Consider the following 18,305-nt stretch of genomic DNA (forward strand, 5'->3'; position numbering starts at 1 on the left):
TCCCTGCAAACATAGGGCTTCTCCCCTGTGTGTGTCCTCTGGTGTGTAATAAGAGCTGACTTATGACTCAAGTCTCTTCTAAACTCATTGCAAACGGAGGGCTTTTCCTCTTTGTGTGTTCGTTGGTGTCTGCTGAAATGTGATCTGTCATTGAACCCTTGCTCACAGCCTCTTTTTTTGATTCTTACAATTCTTGACATTCCTACCCCCATGAATAATTTTCCTGTATCCTCTGAATTCAAATTCTGGCCCGTGCTGGGCCCTTCTTCCACCATTCCCTCACACACTCTAGAACTCCCCATTTGTCCTTTGCATGGGGTGGAAAATGCCCTTGAAATTCTCCTCTGCTTTATACTTTTAAGCAAAGGTCTGGACCTTTCTTTGACCTCTTGACATTTTGCCTTGTCATTCCAGCTGTGTGGATCAGAATGTTGCTGCTGCTGCTGATTCTGATCACCTGGGCAGGGATTCTCTGGTTGGAAATGTTTTCTTGCAGATATTTGTGGGAGGCTCTGAGAAGAGTGTTTGCATTCCACATGTTGGCTGAGGAATTTCTGACTGGAGAAGGCCAGCGAGCAGGAGGGACATCGATGGATGTCTGGCTGTGGTTCTGCTGAAAGAGGAAATTTTTGGTCAGGTAGATGTTGCGTTGTATGCTTTGTCTCCTGGTAAGGCCCGCCCCACTACTCATTTTTATTGTGTTGACAATGCAAGATCTGTCTCCCACCAAGTTTTCCTTTATTTTTCCATTCCATTTTCACTTACTACATTGAGTAAATCCAGAAAGCCCATTTCAAGGGTCTTTTTTATGTATTGCCCAGACTAGGTACCTTCAAGCAGCATCAGAGGAAGCTTCCCTCCTTATAGGAATGGAACTACAATGACCTTTCTCCACATACAAACACCTTCTAAGTCATGTGACTCTGTGACAGTGTCTACAGTGATTTTATTCTATTGAGAGGCAACAGTCCTTTTGATGACTTAGAATGTGGCAGTAAATATGAACTTGAGTCTCCCCATTTAAAAAAACATATTTAGGGGCACCTGGGTGGCTCAGTCGGTTGAACGACCGACTTCGGCTCAGGTCATGATTTCACCGTTTGTGAGTTTGAGCCCCATGTCAGGCTCTGTGCTGACAGCTCGGAGCCTGGAGCCTGCTTTGGATTCTGTGTCTCCCCCTCTCTCTGCCCCTCCCCTGCTCACGCTCTGTGTCTCTCTGTCTCAGAAATAAATAGAAACATTAAAAAGACATATTTAATTGACAACCAATATGTGTCTGGATCTCTATCTGAAAGTGGGATTTGGATTGGACGAGACAGAGCAGTGCAGTCTCCTGGACTAAAGGACTCTGGTTCCTGCCACTCCAACTAGGTTATAAACTGCTTCTCTTTCAGTTTTCTACAAATCATAACATGAAAATATATCCTTCATACTTTATTTCATTCGGTCTTAGCTCATCTCAAATACAATGGGAAGTCCTTTCAAAATATTTCCTCGACCAAATATGGGTATATATATCACACTCCCAACCACCATTCATCTTCTGCCAACCCACCACCCTCTCTCACTTAGAGATGAAGTGATCTTGGAGGGGATTACCCACTGCAGTCTCTCTCCAAAATTAATCAAAACATCATCTTAAAATAGAGAACACGCCACTCTCCAGTCGAAAATTGCACAATTGTTCTGTCTCAGTCAGGAAACACCCCAGTGTCTCAGCGTGGACCACAGGCTCTAGGGCGTCTACGTCTATGTATCTATGGGTTCTCAGCCACATACCACACATGCCCCACCTCTCTTGTGCCTCAGGGCCTCTCTCCTAGCAGGCCCCCTCTTCCTGGAATCCTTTACCCCTGGGTGTTTGCGCATGTCCAGAGAGAGCCCTTCCCTGTCCAAGCTCTGCCCCATCCCATCCTCTCCTCACACTGGTCCCCAGGCACTTTCCCAGGACTAGTTTTATTTTCAAAGCACCACTTGCTGTGTGATGTTATGCACACACATGCATCTGTACATGTGTTTCCCTTACTCATTCACTTATCAGGTGCTCAAGAGCAGTGATTCTGACAAGCTTGTTCCACCTCCAGTTCCTGGAAGGCTGTCTGGAACAGAGTAGGAACTCACATGACAGCTAACTAAATTATGAGTGAATGCACACCAACATACACATGTCATTTAGAAATACTGAGCAAATTAAGAAGAAAGAGCTAAAAGGGCAGAAGAAACTGACTTAGTGAGGGAGCTGGTAGGTGCTTGAAAATTTAATTTTTTGGCCTCTAAGTCTTTTATCACTATGTTCTGTTACACATTTTATGCACGAGGTATTTAAAAAATCATAACAAAAATGCAAAACTTAAAAATTATTTCTAAGAGGCCAATGCATATGAAATGAATCCTTATTTCTGAAGCATCTGAATTGCAATCGTACTGATTTTAGACAGGATTTTACTCTACTCGAGAGCTGGACATGGAAACTGCCACGGAGAATTCTTTCTTTTCTTTCTGTTTTGAAGAGCAGTGGTGCCCACCTTTCCCTGTTGAGAGCTCGCTCTTCCACTTGCTTCCCCACTTGATGCCCAGCTCCTGGCCGTACTCGTCCCCGTACCAGACTAGCAGTTCACAGCCTGGCCTGATGACCCGGCAGGTTCGGTAGAAGATCTGCCTGTGATACTGAAAGGCCACCAGGTTCTGCTCCTCATCGTCCCTGGCACAGTTCACATACCTGGGGTTGAGGCAGGGAAAGGGAAAAAGAACCATAGGAGATAAATTCCCATTATGTGTCAGATCTGCCCCGATGCTCAAGGCCTCTATGCTGTGATGCTGTCCACTCCCCAACTCCTCAGGAACCTTCTGTTCATACTTAAGTCTCCCTCACAACATCATATGGATTCCCATCTCTAAGTTCTGCTTACTGGCCACAGCCTGCCTTTAATGTTTTCCCCCTTGCTTGATTAACCATTTTCTAAATCCCAATTCCAGACTTACTGCCACCTTGATTGGTCACAAAAACCCAGTGACCTTTTGTTTCTCTGAACTCTAAATTAAGTTCTGTTTTATACCACAGAACTTGATGCTTGACCATGGACTCTGCTTCTAGATCAACACACATCATTCCACACTCAGCCCAAGTGTGGCTATCTTCCTTTGAGAAGGCTTTCTTCAATCTCCCTACACTGTGTCTGAGGTACCATTCACTTGCCTCCCCTGAGTTCCCATAGAAACTTGGAGCTTCCTTTGTCTTAGTAAAATGACACAGAAAAGCAATATTTTATTTACATACTGCATTCCCTGATAAAATGAGAGCCCCTCAAGGAAAGGGGCTGGGTCATGAAGCACAGAGGCCTGTGGCCATACTGTAGCCCATTCCTATACAGGCTTCAGAACCCAGTTCTATTAGAACTGAGACGAGGAAGAGCTACTGCCCTCACATATTAAAAGTCCCTTGTTTGAAGCTATCTCTCCACCGTATACCTCTTGAAAAACAGGGAAATGATAGTTAAATATTCTTAAACTCAATTGTCTATTGTCTGTCTGCAATATGTCTTCCATAAAACATGGGTTGTATAATATGTTTAACTCACGAACTCCATTGTCTAAACTGGAACATAGTAAATGCTTATAAACATTGATCAGATAAATTGAAGTGTGAGTCCAGTGTTCCTGATGAATCTAGGCTCCTCAGGTTTTTGCCAGTGTCCAAATTTTGTCTGGCATATTTTGAGGACATATACTATATTCTTATCTCCTTTCCCCCATTAATTTCTCTTGAAATAAAAGAGGATTACATGGAGAAAAAAGAGGAACAGAGGATTGAGGGAGACCATTGAGGGAGACATGATGAGAAGGAAAGGGATGTAGGTTTGTGAGAGGTGAATGTCCTTTCTGGAGCTCTGAACTCTATTGGCCTTACCTCATCCAGTTGGCCCAAGAGTTATCCTTTCCATCCACATACTCGTAGCAGTTTCTCCCTTTGGTGATCTGAGTTTGAGAAAGAGAAATTAAAGTTTTTTGTTTTTTGTTTTTTTGTTTTTTGGTGTGTGAGGGGTGGGGAGGTAATAGAGGGATTATTTTACTCTCCTGTGGTCAGTGGTCTTTCAGCCTGTATGGAATCAGTCCCCAGTGTGACCACATGATGTACTCCTTAGTCGTTGTCTACACAGCTGGGTCGCTTTGTCAACTCAGAGCTCAGGTCCCGCAAGGGAGGAGCTTCCTGTTTGTGTCTGTACCCCTATGCTCCCTCTTACCCCCTGATCTTTAAGTAGGAACACCAGGTTCATGCAAAGTCCACTCAGTACACAGAACTAACCATGTTATTCTCATCCATGTAGAAGGTGATGTCCTGGGGCGCCTGGGTGGCGCAGTCGGTTAAGCGTCCGACTTCAGCCAGGTCACGATCTCACGGTCCGTGAGTTCGAGCCCCGCGTCAGGCTCTGGGCTGATGGCTCAGAGCCTGGAGCCTGTTTCCGATTCTGTGTCTCCCTCTCTCTCTGCCCCTCCCCCGTTCATGCTCTGTGTCTCTCTGTCCCAAAAATAAATAAAGGTTGAAAAAAAAATTAAAAAAAAAAAAGAAGGTGATGTCCTACCAATTCACGGCAGAGATGTGGGAAACCAGAGGACAGGGGAAGAGGTAGATGATTCTCACCAGCCAGGAGTATCCACTGTTGGCTGCCTCTTCGTCTTCGGTGATCTGGCCCTCATAGGGGCCAAAGTGTGTACCCAGTGGCAGATCAGATGCTTCATTCCATACTCCAAGCCCAGCGTCAGGGATGCTTGATGGTCTGATTCTCAGACCAGGGGGCAGAGTGAGGGCTGAGCGGTTGGGATGCCCCTTGCCCACTGCATTGTCCTTTACGAATGTAGGGGGCCCATGAACAGCACAACTGTCAATGAAGAAATTCTGACACTTCTCACAATCTGGAAGTGAGAGCAACAGGGGTTAGGAAAAGGGTTAGTGCATGTTCCTGCACTTAAGTAGCTTCAGAATTAGCCCAACACACATCATTTAGCCTCTATCCTATACTCCTGGTTACTAGGGGAGGAGAATGATTTGGGGTCCCTATGACATAATGAAGTTATTGTACCAGGAGAGAACAGCTTTCTCTGAGAGTGGGCCAAGATGGTCACTTACAGAGGTAGTCATCATCCTGGGGCTCGCTGACCTCTTGGTATGCAAAGCCCTTTCTTTCTCGTAGACTATACATCTTCACTCCAATCTCCTTTCTCCTGAGCTCTGAGTTGGAAAAGAGTACATGAGGGAGGTTGGTGGGGTCTGGAGTGTTAGTCCCGTTTTGTCAGAAAATGCAAAATCTCCTCTAATAAATTATTACTTATCCTTCTATATGCTCTCTCCCCACTGTCCAAACTCTTACTTCAGAGAGTAAGACTCCATACTGACTGTAGATGGCTAATTCAGTGTTAGTTTCTTCCCATTATCAGGCTTACTTTACAATATTTCCTCTTAGAAAATGGTTCATTCATGCATTTCTTCATTCAGAAAATATTTGTTGAGGGCACATTACATGTTAGGCATCGAGCGAGAGCCTGGGCATTCAACACCAAGAAAGTATGGTCTTTATTATCACTGAGGGATTTATTGGACAACTTGCATGTGTCAATTCTTTAATGTTTAATGCTTTCAAACAGTATATGAGCTCTGCATTCTTATCTTCAGTTTACAGATTAGCATTCAGGAGCTCAGAGAATTTATAAGATTTATCCAAGACCTCAATGGTAACTACAAGTCTCAGGTTAGTCTAGCTTTAACCTAGGCCTAGCCAAAGTCCACTCCACATACCTAGGTTGTATTCATCAAACTTTCTGGAGGACTTAGAGGGACCAAAGTTCCCATATTATTCTTTCTCTTACCCAATTTTCGTCTAGAGTGATGTCCAGAGGTACTTGCTTCTCCAGGAAGGGACACTGGTTTCTGGCCCTGCTCTGAGCCACTTGTGTTCAGCAACTTTGCTGTTTCTGAGAATTCCTTCAAACTAGATTCCTTACTTAATGGCACTCTGTGGGTTCCCTTCAATGTGAGAGTCACATATTAAAAGACAACAGGCATTTTTTTTTTTTTTTTTAGTCCTGTAAGGCTTATGATGTGTTTTCACATGAATTGCTTTGGTTAATACTTCAACAACACTTGGAAATACCTGGGGATTCCGAATACTAGAGGGAAAAGAAAGGGAATATGTGGATATTGAATTCAAAACTATAACCCATGGCTTAAGACTCTTTCTCTTTTTTTTTTTTTTTTTTTAACAGGTGATTTGTTTTTTTTTTTTTTTTCAACGTTTATTTATTTTTGGGACAGGGAGAGACAGAGCATGAACGGGGGAGGGGCAGAGAGAGAGGAAGACACAGAATCGGAAACAGGCTCCAGGCTCTGAGCCATCAGCCCAGAGCCTGACGCGGGGCTCGAACTCACGGACCGCAAGATCGTGACCTGGCTGAAGTCGGACGCTCAACCGACTGCGCCACCCAGGCGCCCCAAGACTCTTTCTCTTTAAATTTTCTCAAATTTCTCCATAAAAGTGAGAAGGAGGCAGGGAGAACACTTGGGAAAACTGGCTGGAGAATCAAGAAGGTCTGTGAAAGAAAGTGGTGAGGACTTGTAGATAAAAAGAGGGGATCATCTATAAACTAGTGGACATTTAATGGAGGAGGAAATGTAGACAAGTGGAAGGGACTGCACACGTCTGGAAAATGAGGTGACAGAGCAGAGAGAGGGGAAAGATAAAGAAAGCGTTGGAGGAAATGTATCTAAACACTGGGGAAAAAAAAAGGATGCTAAATTTGTCACTTGCCATATCCAGGAAACAATATTTGGAATTAAATTAGCTGGTTCCTGTCAATTCTGTTTGAATAAGGTTGTACCGGCAGCTAGCTCTCTTCAGTTTTCCTGATCCATAAAATGGTATACGTGCTAATTTTTTAAAAAGTTTTATTTATTTAAGTAATATTTACATCCCACATGGGGCTTGAACTCATGACCCAGAGACCAAAAGTCCCATGCTCTTTCAACTGAGCCATCCAGGTGCCCTGTATACATGCTACTTCTTAATGTTATAGTAAACACGAAATATTATAATGATCATCAAATTGTCTCATGAGCTATTTGATACAGTATGAATATGAGATTACAGTTCTGCTGTCAATTGAGAGGGTTCTCAATTGTCTCCATATTCAAAATCTAAATCACAGATCTTATTTTCAGCATTCTTTGACCCTTTTATTTCTAATGTAATCTGTAAACGTGGAATTACTTGTTCAGAAAACATTCAGGGGCCCTGTGGGGCCTGGGACTACTGAGAAGAAAGAGCCTGTAGGGCAGAAGCAGGCTACACAAACGATTCTGAACATGAGAGTTGCCTAATGAGAGCTCAGAGGAAGGAGCTGTTGCTTCTTCCTACAAGTATGAACATTTTAAATCAGTTCCAGTTAAGTAAGTTTCTTTTTTTCTTCTTAAGTTTATTTATTTTTGAGAGAGAGAGAGAGGGAGAGAGGGAGCAGGGAAGGGGCAGAGAGAGAGGGAGGGAGAGAGAATTTCAAGCAGGCTCTGCACTGACAGTGATGAGATTTCACGAACCATGAAATCGAGAGTCTGACGCTTAACTGAGTGAGTCACCCAGGTGCTCCACAGATAGGTGAGTTTCTAAAGAATATTATGTAACGTATATGAAGTCTTTAAGTCATTTTATATGTTGTTTCTCAGTCATCAAACCTGAAGGTACTCAGGGCTTCAGATGCTTCCTCTTATTAGAATGGGAGGCTCTGGGGGCGTCTGGGTGGCTCAGTCAGTTGAGTGACCGACTCTTGATTTTGGCTCAAGGTCATGATCTTGCAGTCCTGGGATTGAGCCCTGTGGTGGGCTCTGTGCTGGGTGTGGAGACTGCTTGAGAGTCTCTTCTCTCTCTCTCTCTCTCTCTCTCTCTCTCTCTCTCAAAATAAATAAATAAACATTAAAAAAGGGGGGGGGCTGGGTGACTCAGTTGTTTAAGCATCTGAATCTTGAATTCAGCTCAGGTCATGATCTCAGGGTTGTGAGACCGAGCCCCAAGACAGGCTCCATGCTGGAAGTGGATCCTGCTTAAGATTCTCTCTCCCTCTGGGGCGCCTGGGTGGCTCGGTCGGTTGGGCGTCCGACTTTGGCTCAGGTCACGATCTCACTGTCCATGAGCTCGAGCCCCACGTCGGGCTCTGTGTTGACAGCTCAAAGCCTGGAGCCTGTTTCGGATTCTGTGTCTCCCTCTCTCTCTGACCCTCTCCCGTTCATGCTCTGTCTCTCCCTGTCTCAAAAATAAATAAAACGTTAAAAAAAAAAAAGATTCTCTCTCCCTCTGCCCCTCTCTGCTCTCTAAATAAATAAATTAACAAATAAATTGAATGGGAGGCTCTGATGGTGGGGATGCTATCTCTTTCATCTGGGACGATCGAGTGTACAAATTGCTGATATTATTTGTAAGCTTCTCTTACTTAGGGGGTCTTAGCTCATCTCTCACTTCATACTAGAAAAGAACTGAGTCGAAATGAATCAAATGAATAATGTAAATTTTATAAAACTATGAAAGTCTTAATGAGCTTTTAAGTGGTTTAGAAAAGTAGCTTGAGATTAGACTGCACTACCACTAGCACTGTGATGTCAGGTATATAAGCAAACATGTCTTTGTCTCAATCTCACCTATAAATGGTGATATTTATAGTACCCCCCCCCATAGGGTTGTTGTAAGGTTTAAGTGAGTTTATTTGTGTAAATGCTTAAAATAAAGTCTGAAGTACAGTGAAAATAAAACAAGTGATAGCTAATATTGTTGCTGTTCTTGTTAACTATTACAGCGATGATGATCTTGGATATTGTGCTAAAGAGATCAGTAAAGGAAGGCAGCAGTTTCTAGGATACTCTGAATTCTTCTACTCTTACCTGTGTTTAAATCCATGAGAAAGATTTTCTTGTCACCAGGATCTGGGAAATACTCACCTTGTGTTGTTTATTCTGATCCACTCTGGATGCCACCCAAGAAGGTTTGACTATAAAGTGATGAGAAATCAGTGTTTTGGTTGGCAAATGTTACTAAGCTCCAGAGACTCTCACTAGAGACACAGAACTCTTGACTAAGGAGTGGCAAGTACAAGGACTACCAAAAGGTGATTGGAAAGTGGTTTTTGAAATATTATCAAAGTCTATGCTGCTACTGGTGACATGAACTAATTTTCTGAAAATGTTAAAAAAATAGACAAAACCTCATTTAAGCTTCATCCTATGTTCATAACTTATCTATTACATATAGTTATATATATATAACTACTATATAACTATATATATAACGATATATAACGAGATATACTGACCTTCTATGACAAAAAAATCTCAATAAGCTGTGAATAGAAAAAAATTACCTCACTCTAATAATGGCCATATATGAAAAGTCTATCTCCAACATCATACTCTGCAGTTTAAAACTGAAAGCTTTTTCTCTAAGATAAAGACTAAGGCAAGGATGCCCACTTCACTACTTCTCTTCAACATAGTACTCGAAGTCCTAGCCAGGGCATTGGAGAAAAATAATAAGTAAGTATGTAAGTGAGTAAGTAAATAAAGTGCATCTAATTTGGAAAGCAAGAAGTAAAATTATGGTTGTTCACACATGACATGGTCTTATATGTAGAAAGTCCTAAAGATTCCACACAATATCTGTCAGAGCTAACAAATTCAGCAAAGTTGCAGGATACAAAATTAACACTAAAAAATTAGTTGCATTTGTATGTACTAACAATGAACAATCCAAAAAGGAAATTAAGAAAACAGTCTTATTTATAATAGCACCAAAGGAATGAAATAATTAGGAGCAAACTTAAGGATGTATAACATTTGAACACTGAAAACTACAAAACATTGCTGAAAGATATGAAAGAAGGCACAAGTAAATAGAAGCACATCCCATATTCATGGATTGGGAGTCTTTTTTTTTTTTTAAGTATATTTATTTTGAAAGAAACAGTGTGAGTGGGGTAGGGGCAGAGAGAGAGGGGAGACAGAGGATCCCAAGCAGGCTCTGCACTGTAAGTGAAAAGCCCAATGTGGGGCTTGAACCCGTGAACTGTGAGATCATGACCTGAGACGAAATCAGACGCTTAACTGACTGAACCACCCAGGTGCCCCCGTTTCTGGGTTTTCTATTCTGTTTCATTGATCTATGTGTCTTTCGTACCAGTACCATACTGTTTGAATCACTACAGCTTTGACATATAACTTGAAGTCCAGAAATGTGATGCCTCCAGCTTTGTTTTTCTTTTTCAAGATATTTTCATTCTTTTGCATATAGATATTCTATTTTCCCAACACCATTTGTTGAAATATTGTCCTTTCCCCATGATGTAGTCTTGGCATTCTTTATTTGATATATATATATATATATATATATATATATATATATATATATATACAAATACACACACACACACACACAGGCACAATGGAATATTAGCCATAAAAAAAGATGAAATCTTAACATTTGCAATGACGTGGATGGGAGCTAGAGAGTATTATGCTAAGCAAAATAAGTCAGAGAAAGACAAATACCGTATATTTCATTCATGTGTGGAAGAAACCAAACAAATGAGCAAAGGGGGAAAATAAAGGCAAACCAAGAAACAAATTCTTAACTATAGATAGCACACTGATGGTTACCTGAGGGAAGGTAAGTGGGGGAATGGGTTAAATGGGTGCTGGAGATTAAGGAGTGTACTTATGGTGAGCACAGGGTGCTGTATGAAAGTGGTAGTTTACTGTATTGTACACTTGAAACTAATATAATAACACTATATGTTAACTAACTGGAATTAAAATAAAAACTTTAAAAAGGGAATGAAGATGGATCTTCATCTTACATCATATACAAAAACCAACTCTGAAAGGACCGTAGACCTAAATGTATGACCAGAAACTATAAAGCTTTTAGAAGAAAACAAGGGGAAAAGCCTCATGACATTGAATGGGCAACAATTTCTTGTATATGAAACCAAAAGCACAAGCAACAAAAGCAGAAATAGACAAATGGGACCATACTAAACCTAAAAAACTTCTGTGCAGCAAAGGACACAGTCAACAGAGTGAAAAGGCAATGGGAGGGGCACCTGGGTGGCTCAGTCGGTTAAGCGTCCAACTTCAGCTCAGGTTATGATCTCACGTTTCATGAATTCAAGCCCCGTGTTGGGCTCTGTGCTGACAGCTCAGAGCCTGGATCCCACTTCAGATTCTGTCTGTCTGTCTGTCTGTCTCTCTCTCTGTTCCTTCCCCTCTCACACTCTGTCTCGCTGTTTCTCTCTCAAAAATAAATAAAAATAAAGAATAAAAAAAATTTTTTTAAAGGCAATGGGAAAAAATAATTGTAAAATATACATTTGATAAGGGGTTAATATCCAGACTACACAAAGAACTGCTGAAACTCAATAGTAAAAAACCAAGTAACCTTATTAAAAATTGGGTGCTACGAAAAGAATTATGTCTCTCCAAAAGGTCCCTATGTGAAACCCTAACCTCCAATGTGATTGTGTTTGGAGATGGGGTCTTTGGAAGGTAATTAGAGTTAGATAAGGTCATGAGAGTATGCTCCTCATGATTGGATTAGTGCCCTTAAGAAGAGAAATCTCTCTCTTTCTCCAAGAGTATGCACATATAAATGAGAGGTCATGCTAGCACACAGTAAGATGGAGGTTGCCTACAAGGCAAGAATAGAACTGGACTATGATGGCATCCTGATCTCAGACTTCCAGCCTCTAGAACGGTGAGAAAACAAATTTCTGTGGTTCATGCCACCCAGTCTATGGTACTTTATTATGGCAGCCTGAGGTTTTAATACAATGACAAAAGGACTTGAAAAGACATTTTTTTCCAAAGAAGATATATACAAATGGCTAAAATGCACATGAAAAGATGTTCCAGGGGAGCCTGGGTGGCTCATTTGGTTGAGTGTCCAACTCTTGATTTCGGCTCAGGTCACGATCTCGTGGTTTGTTGGTTTGAGTCCCACATTGGGCTCTGTGCTGAGGCTCTGAGCCTGCTTGGGATTCTCTCCCTCCCTCCCTCTCTCTCTGCCTCTCCCCGGCTTGTGCTCACTCTCTCTGTCTCTCAAAATAAATAAACTTAAAAAATTTAAAAAAAAAAAAGAAAAGATGGTCCATTGCCACTAATCCTCAGGGAAATGCAAATTAGAACTGCAATGAGATATTATCTCATACCCATTAGTATAATCAGTATGAAAAAAAAAAACACCAGACAATAACAAGTGTTGGCAAAGATGTGGAGAAATTGGAATCCTTACACACTATTTGTGGGAATGTGAAATGTTGCAGGCATTATGAAAAACAGCATGGAGGATGCTCAATAAATTAAAAAGAATTGTCATATGATTTAGAAGTCAAATTTCTGGGTATGTGTATAAAAATTGGAAACAGGATCTTGAATAAATATTTGTACATTCAAGGTCATTGCAGCATTATTCATAATAGCTAAGATGTGGAAGCAACCTAAATGTGCATCGACAAATAAATGGATAAAGGAAATTACACACACACACACACACACACACACACACACACGGGAATATTATTCAGCCTTACAAATGAAGGATGTCTTGTCATATGTTACATCATGGATGGACTTTGAGGACATTATGCTAATTGATATAAACATATCACAAAAGACAAATACTGCATGATTCCACATATATGAGTTATCTATTTCATGGATATGGTAAATAGAACGGTTGTTTCCAGGGCCTGTCGGGGGAAGGGGAGGGGAGGAAATGGAAAGTTGTTGTTCATGGGTATAGAGTTTCAGTCATACAAGATGAAAAAGATCTAAAAATCTGTTGTTCAATAATGTGCGTGTAGCTAATAATACTGTGCTGTATACTTAAACATTGTTAAGAGGGTAAATCTATGTTATTATATTTTGTAACCACAATAAAGAAAATTGGGGTGGGAATTTTAGCTGAGGGTAGATAAAGCTGTGTAGATGTATGGTAAACCATGGGGTATATGAAGACTCTTTTCATGTCAAACCTTTGTGGACAACCACACACTGGGTTTTCAAATCTCTGAAATCCGTAGATAGAATCATAGACCTAACCCAAGTTGCTTTCTCCAGTTTAGGGAGATCAACCCTTCCAAACTCTTTTGTTTGAACAGCAAAAGAGAAAGTGAGTTTCTCAGTTCTATTTTGTAGCGATCACACTTCATGTTGTTTGCCTGATGCTGTCTCTGGCGAGTGATATGTGGGAAAGATCAGGGAGACTAGTTACCTCAAACCCTCTTGCAGAATTATGACAAAGAATCTGGTTCATTTTGGGGTAAGAAGATCATGTGTGTGATTAAATATACCTAAAAACTGTATCTTTACATAATATGTTCATCATTTTCTCGTTTTAAGACATTTAATCCAATAACTGGATAATGAGAATAACTGCAGTTACTTTTAGAAAGCTCTCTGGTGGACTTACAGTCTAATTAAGGTTTCTTTATCTTCCCTTTCATTAACTAGCAATGTTTAGCAAAAACAGTCTTTTAAAAAAAAAAAAACGAACGATAAATCTTAAACATACAGAAAGGTATGGAGAATTATATTGGAAAACCTATACATCCACCACCATTCAGCCTTATCTCTACATTCTGCCACAACTTTATATCTTTTAATTTTTATCTTTATATCTTTTAATTTCTATTTTAAAATTCAAAAACAAAAATAAAAGCAAATAAAAAACTAACCAAGACACAGCAAAGCCACGTGTCACCCATTCCTTCTTCCCTTATAATAACTATTCTGAATTTGGCATTTCTTTTTCATGTTCAGATTTTGATACATTTACCACTCTTAATGTATTTATAAATAATATAATTATTATCATCCACATTTTAAAATTTTATATGAATAGCCTCTTACTGTGTGATATGCTGTTTTGCGTCTACTTATATTTATGTTTGTGAGGAAAGAGTTTCCTTTTTTAACTCCTGAGATGCAGCTGAGACCTAAACTTTGGGTTCCAGGAGGAAATCTCTAAATCTTCCTGGCCCCTCACCTTGCTGCCTTGGCGTCCATTCTTCATCGGAATCCTCAGTGTCATCTACTTGGGGTTTGTTGGCCTGCCTGCGGTGACACATGAAAGCTGGTCGAGGGGCTCTGAGACCTGGAAAGAAGCAAAATCCTTGTCCTAAGAGGGAAGATCTAGAAGGAGGAACAAAGCACGGTAGCAATGGAGCACATCTCCTAGTCAATGCGACTCAGTTGTATGGGCTGGGAGAGTCTAGAACAAGGCAAGAGATGAGCTGTGCATTGCCAGTGCAAGCCCTACACTGATAGAACAAAATTTCATTCCAGATTTGTCTTCACACAGAAGGGAACTGTGATCAGACAGAGCCACCCGAGAGGCAAACTAATATAGGGACTGAAGGCCTGATTCATGTTTCCCAGGCTCCTCAGCACCCAGCACTTTTGGTTACCTATAGTCATCAGCGCTTCATAGTTCCTTTTCACATTCCTGTATCGGATTTTCTCCCAGTCTCCCATCTCTGTCCATTCTTCCTTGGAGAAGTATATGGAAATGTCTTTGAAAGCATCTTTGGCCTAGAGAAAATAAGAGATCCCATCAGTGACTTACTACTGCAAGTCAGAACTTAGAGCCGGGCCTTCTCCTCCACCTTGTATGTAGTGTGTACCCTGCTTCCTGGGTGCTCTCTGTTAAACGAGGGTAAAGCGTTTCTGTCCTTCTTGATGGTGTCCTGATCAATTGAACAAACACTAAGCATTTTACTAGCTCTCTCTTGGCAAAGGGAAATCGCTGATGCTACTATCCCATGTAACTTCCTCCCCCACCCACGTCCTGTAAAGGAGTGAGTGCTCTTTATCCTGTGTACATTCACTGGTGTAGGCCAGGAGCCTGTGGTCCTCCAAGGACCAGCTCCTGGTCACCAGGCCCCTCTCTTCATCCTCTCCAAGAAGTCTGGAGCCCAGCTTCTCCCACACCTCTCACCGTGGGCTTCCCTCTTGCTTTCCTTGAGCTTCTCTCAGTGGACTGCTCCGGGAATCTGAGGGGGCTCGTGGTGCTGGGACCTCCAGGCTGGCCCCGCTCTGACTCTGAGGCTGGCAATGGCTCCATGAGTCTCTTTGTCCTAAGGCCGAGGCACCTGTGGAAGGAGAAGGTGCTGACAGGGGGTGACAGCGCAGACCACTGCCCAGAGCCATGTCTGGGTGGGGTATCCAGAAAAGATGTGGGCACCCCAGGGAGGATTAGAAGATGCAGGGGAAACCTGCGGGTAGTGATGGGATGGAGAACCTCTACTGGCAACGACAGGCCATTCTAACGTGAGCTAGATTTTGTTTCTTTTATTCTACTGCAGCTCGGCCCATATGAGGCAAGGTCGCAAAGGGATGTGGCTGTGGGCGTTTGGTTAGAGTGGTGAGGTGCAAGGCCAGAGGAGTACCAAGGAGGCCTGGAGGCCCCTGAGTGCCGGCCCGTTCCGGGGAGAGTAAGTGAATATTTCTCAAAGAAGCGCTTCTTGGGATGTGCACCTGGGGATTCTGGAAAAATCTGGTATAAACAGGCTCAGTCTCTAAGGGACAGAGATGTCTCAGGGTGAGGAGATTTGGTCTCTCGCAGGCTGAGGGAATTGGGGTTTCTTAAGTCAAGGGGATTTGGGGCCTCAAGATGAGGACACTTAGGGTTCCTCCGGCTGATGATATTGGCAGTCTCTCAGGACGAGATTTGGGTCTTTCTGGCTGAAGAGGTTTAGAATGCTCAGGTTGAGAGGATTTGGGATCTTTGAGACTGAGGAAATGTTAAGTCATATTCTGAGGAGATTTGGACTCTCTCATTAATGGGCTTTATGTTTTCTGACATTGAGGTTATTTGGGGTCTTTGAAGCTGAAAGGATTTAAGAGTTCACAGGCAGGGGCTGTTCAGGGTCTCTGACATTGGGGAAATTTGTTCTCTCTGTGGGTGTTACATTTCAGGCTCCTCGGGCTGAGGACATTTGGGGGTCTAAGAATTGGGGGGGGGGGGTTAGCGTTTCTCTGGGTGACGCGATATGAGGTTTCTGCAGCTGAGCTGCTTTGGGGTCCAATGCTGTGGAGACGTGAAGTTCCACGGAGTTAGCGGATTTGGGTTCCCTGAAGGCGGCGGGATTGGGTGTCCCTTGAGGCTGAGGGGATTTGGAGCCTTTCAGGGTGAGGGGATCTAGGGTCTACCAGGCGGGCTTTGAAGGGCTCAGGATCAGGGTTTACAAGGGTTTCACACGGCACGGCAAAGTCCTCGGTGTTTTCGTCAGTCTACCGGGCCTCTCTCGTTGCCCACCCGGATCTGCCGCCCGCTCCTGAGCCCCGGAGCGCTGTGTGCCGGGAGACAGTCCAGACCCAGCGGAGGGCGAGATACCCGCTGATACCGCCCTGTCAGGCAGGAGCCACCAATCAGCGCTGCAATCGAAGCGGTCCCTCCAATTGGCGGTCAGGAGGGGTCTGATGGGGCGGAGCGTAGGGCGAGCCGTGTGTGTCAGTCATTGGCCGAACGCCACCCCTGTGGATGCTCCCGCCCCACCCCGCGGGGATTGGCTGCTCTGAGTCCAGCGCGTGTCTCTCAAGAAGGCTCCCCCCGCTCTGTCCTCCCCCCCCCCTCCCCGACCCGGGCATTCTGGTAGTTTTCATCACTTCCCTTCCGTACCCGCCCCGCATCACCCGCAGTCCTTGGTGAAGGACGCGCAGGGCCGGAGACTGCGCAGGGCGTCCTGCAGCGCAGGCTGAGTTTGGAGCGTTGAGCTGACGGCAGGGCTTTAGGGTGGACATAGGCATCCTGTGTTCTGAAAACATTCTTTCTCTACCAGACTTTTATCAGGCTCTGGAAGGGTCTCCTAGGCCCATCTGTCCCCGTCCTTGTAAAATCCACTTTTAGCGAGAGCTGTATGACCCGTTAGTATATAGTGAATATCATATTACATTCAGGGGACAACTATGTAATTAAGTATTGTCTGGTGAGACGGTGTGTAGAGACACCAAATAAAATCTCTACGGCTCAAAGATTTAAACCCAACAAATGGAATAGTAAGTATATTAGAAAACAACTAGGGGGTCGGATTCCTAATGAAAAGTAGAAGTGGCATTCGTGAGTAATAGGCGTGTTTAGATAATGCAGGTCCAAAAGTCATCAGAAGTAGTGCTCGCTTGGCAGCACGTAGACTACAATTGGAACAATATAGAGAAGATTAGCATGGCCCCTGTGCAAGGATGATACACAAAACTTTGAAGCATTCTATATTTAAAAAAGTCAAGAGAAGTAAGAAGACGTAAGTAAAATCAAAGAAAAAAATGAAAAAAATTCGAGTATTTTGCATAAAAATAAGGCATCAAATACAGGACAATGAGTCCACGGTGGGGGGGGGGGGCACTGGCTTTCAGAAGATAAAAAGGGAAGAGTGTTTCTGACCCTTACCAAGTTTTTTTTTTTTTTTTAATTTTTTAAATGTTTATTTCTCTTTGACAGAGCATCAATGCGGGAGGGGCAGAGAGAGAGGGAGACACAGAATCTGAAACAGGCTCCAGGCTCCCAGCTTTTGGCACAAAGCCCGACCCCGGGCTTGAACTCACAGTTGGCGGGACCATGACCTGAGCTGAAGTCAGACGCTTCACCGACTGAGCCACCCAGGCATCCCTGACCCTTACTAAGTTTTGATCACCGAAACATAACATGATTTCCTTGTACATGAAGTAGGCCTTCTTTCCAAGGAAGGAATGTAAGACTCCAGGCAAGGTCACCCGGGCAAGTGGACTGCTCCCTCTGCTGTCATGAAGGTAATGGCAGACCAGAACTTTAAGGGCCCACAGACCTCTCAGGTTCCTGCAAGAATGGTGCTGGGAGTAGAGGCAACAGTGAAAGAGCGGGGAGTTTTTAGAAACTGGGAGACCATCTCTGTGTTTGCAGATGTTTTGGGAGTTGCTGCTACCCTGACTGGTCAGCTGAGAGTTGCTAGCAGATCTTGTGCAGGAGCATCTATGTGGTCCCTGTTGTTGGCTTTGCTGTTCAAAGAAACATGAGACTTTTTTTTTTTAATTTTTTTAACGTTTATTTATTTTTGAGACAGAGAGAGACAGAGCATGAACAGGGGAGGGGCAGAGAGAGGGAGACACAGAGCCCGATGTGGGGCTCGAACTCACGGACCGAGATCATGACCTGAGCCGAAGTCGGACGCTTAACCGACTGAGCCACCCAGGCGTCCCGAGACTTTTTTTTTTTTAAACATTTATTTTGAGAGAGAGAAGTGAGAATGAG

At 43.1% G+C, this 18,305-nt stretch overlaps 1 protein-coding gene and 1 non-coding gene across 2 annotated transcripts; one reads left to right on the forward strand and one right to left on the reverse strand.

Moving 5' to 3' along the window:
* Positions 1-349: 349 nt before the first annotated feature.
* On the reverse strand, positions 350-16,459 carry PRDM7 (PR/SET domain 7). Its single transcript, XM_040443433.1, has 10 exons — positions 15,021-16,459; positions 14,491-14,614; positions 14,070-14,177; positions 8,972-9,021; positions 5,863-6,019; positions 5,126-5,227; positions 4,640-4,911; positions 3,908-3,975; positions 2,447-2,719; positions 350-716 (listed from the first exon to the last, which is right to left on the reverse strand). Exons 1-10 carry the CDS (start codon positions 15,144-15,146, stop codon positions 350-352), a joined length of 1,647 nt encoding a protein of 548 aa, XP_040299367.1. The 5' UTR covers positions 15,147-16,459.
* A 733-nt stretch (positions 16,460-17,192) lies between these two features.
* On the forward strand, positions 17,193-17,298 carry LOC121010068 (U6 spliceosomal RNA). Its single transcript, XR_005780990.1, has one exon. It is a non-coding gene; the product is annotated as a U6 spliceosomal RNA (small nuclear RNA).
* The last annotated feature ends 1,007 nt before the right edge of the window (positions 17,299-18,305 follow it).

The sequence above is a fragment of the Herpailurus yagouaroundi genome, unplaced genomic scaffold, assembly GCF_014898765.1.
Source record: "Herpailurus yagouaroundi ecotype Mexico unplaced genomic scaffold, PumYag 190, whole genome shotgun sequence".
Classification (NCBI taxonomy): domain Eukaryota; kingdom Metazoa; phylum Chordata; class Mammalia; order Carnivora; family Felidae; genus Herpailurus; species Herpailurus yagouaroundi.

Coding starts and splice junctions, on each gene's coding strand:
- PRDM7 (XM_040443433.1), bottom strand. CDS start 15,146: ATGGAGCCATTGCCAGCCTCAGAGTCAGAGCGGGGCCAGCCTGGAGGT. Junction 14,615..15,020: donor AAGCAAGAGGGAAGCCCACG/GTGAGAGGTGTG, acceptor TATTTTCTCTAG/GCCAAAGATGCTTTCAAAGA. Junction 4,912..5,125: donor CCAGGATGATGACTACCTCT/GTAAGTGACCAT, acceptor TCTCACTTCCAG/ATTGTGAGAAGTGTCAGAAT.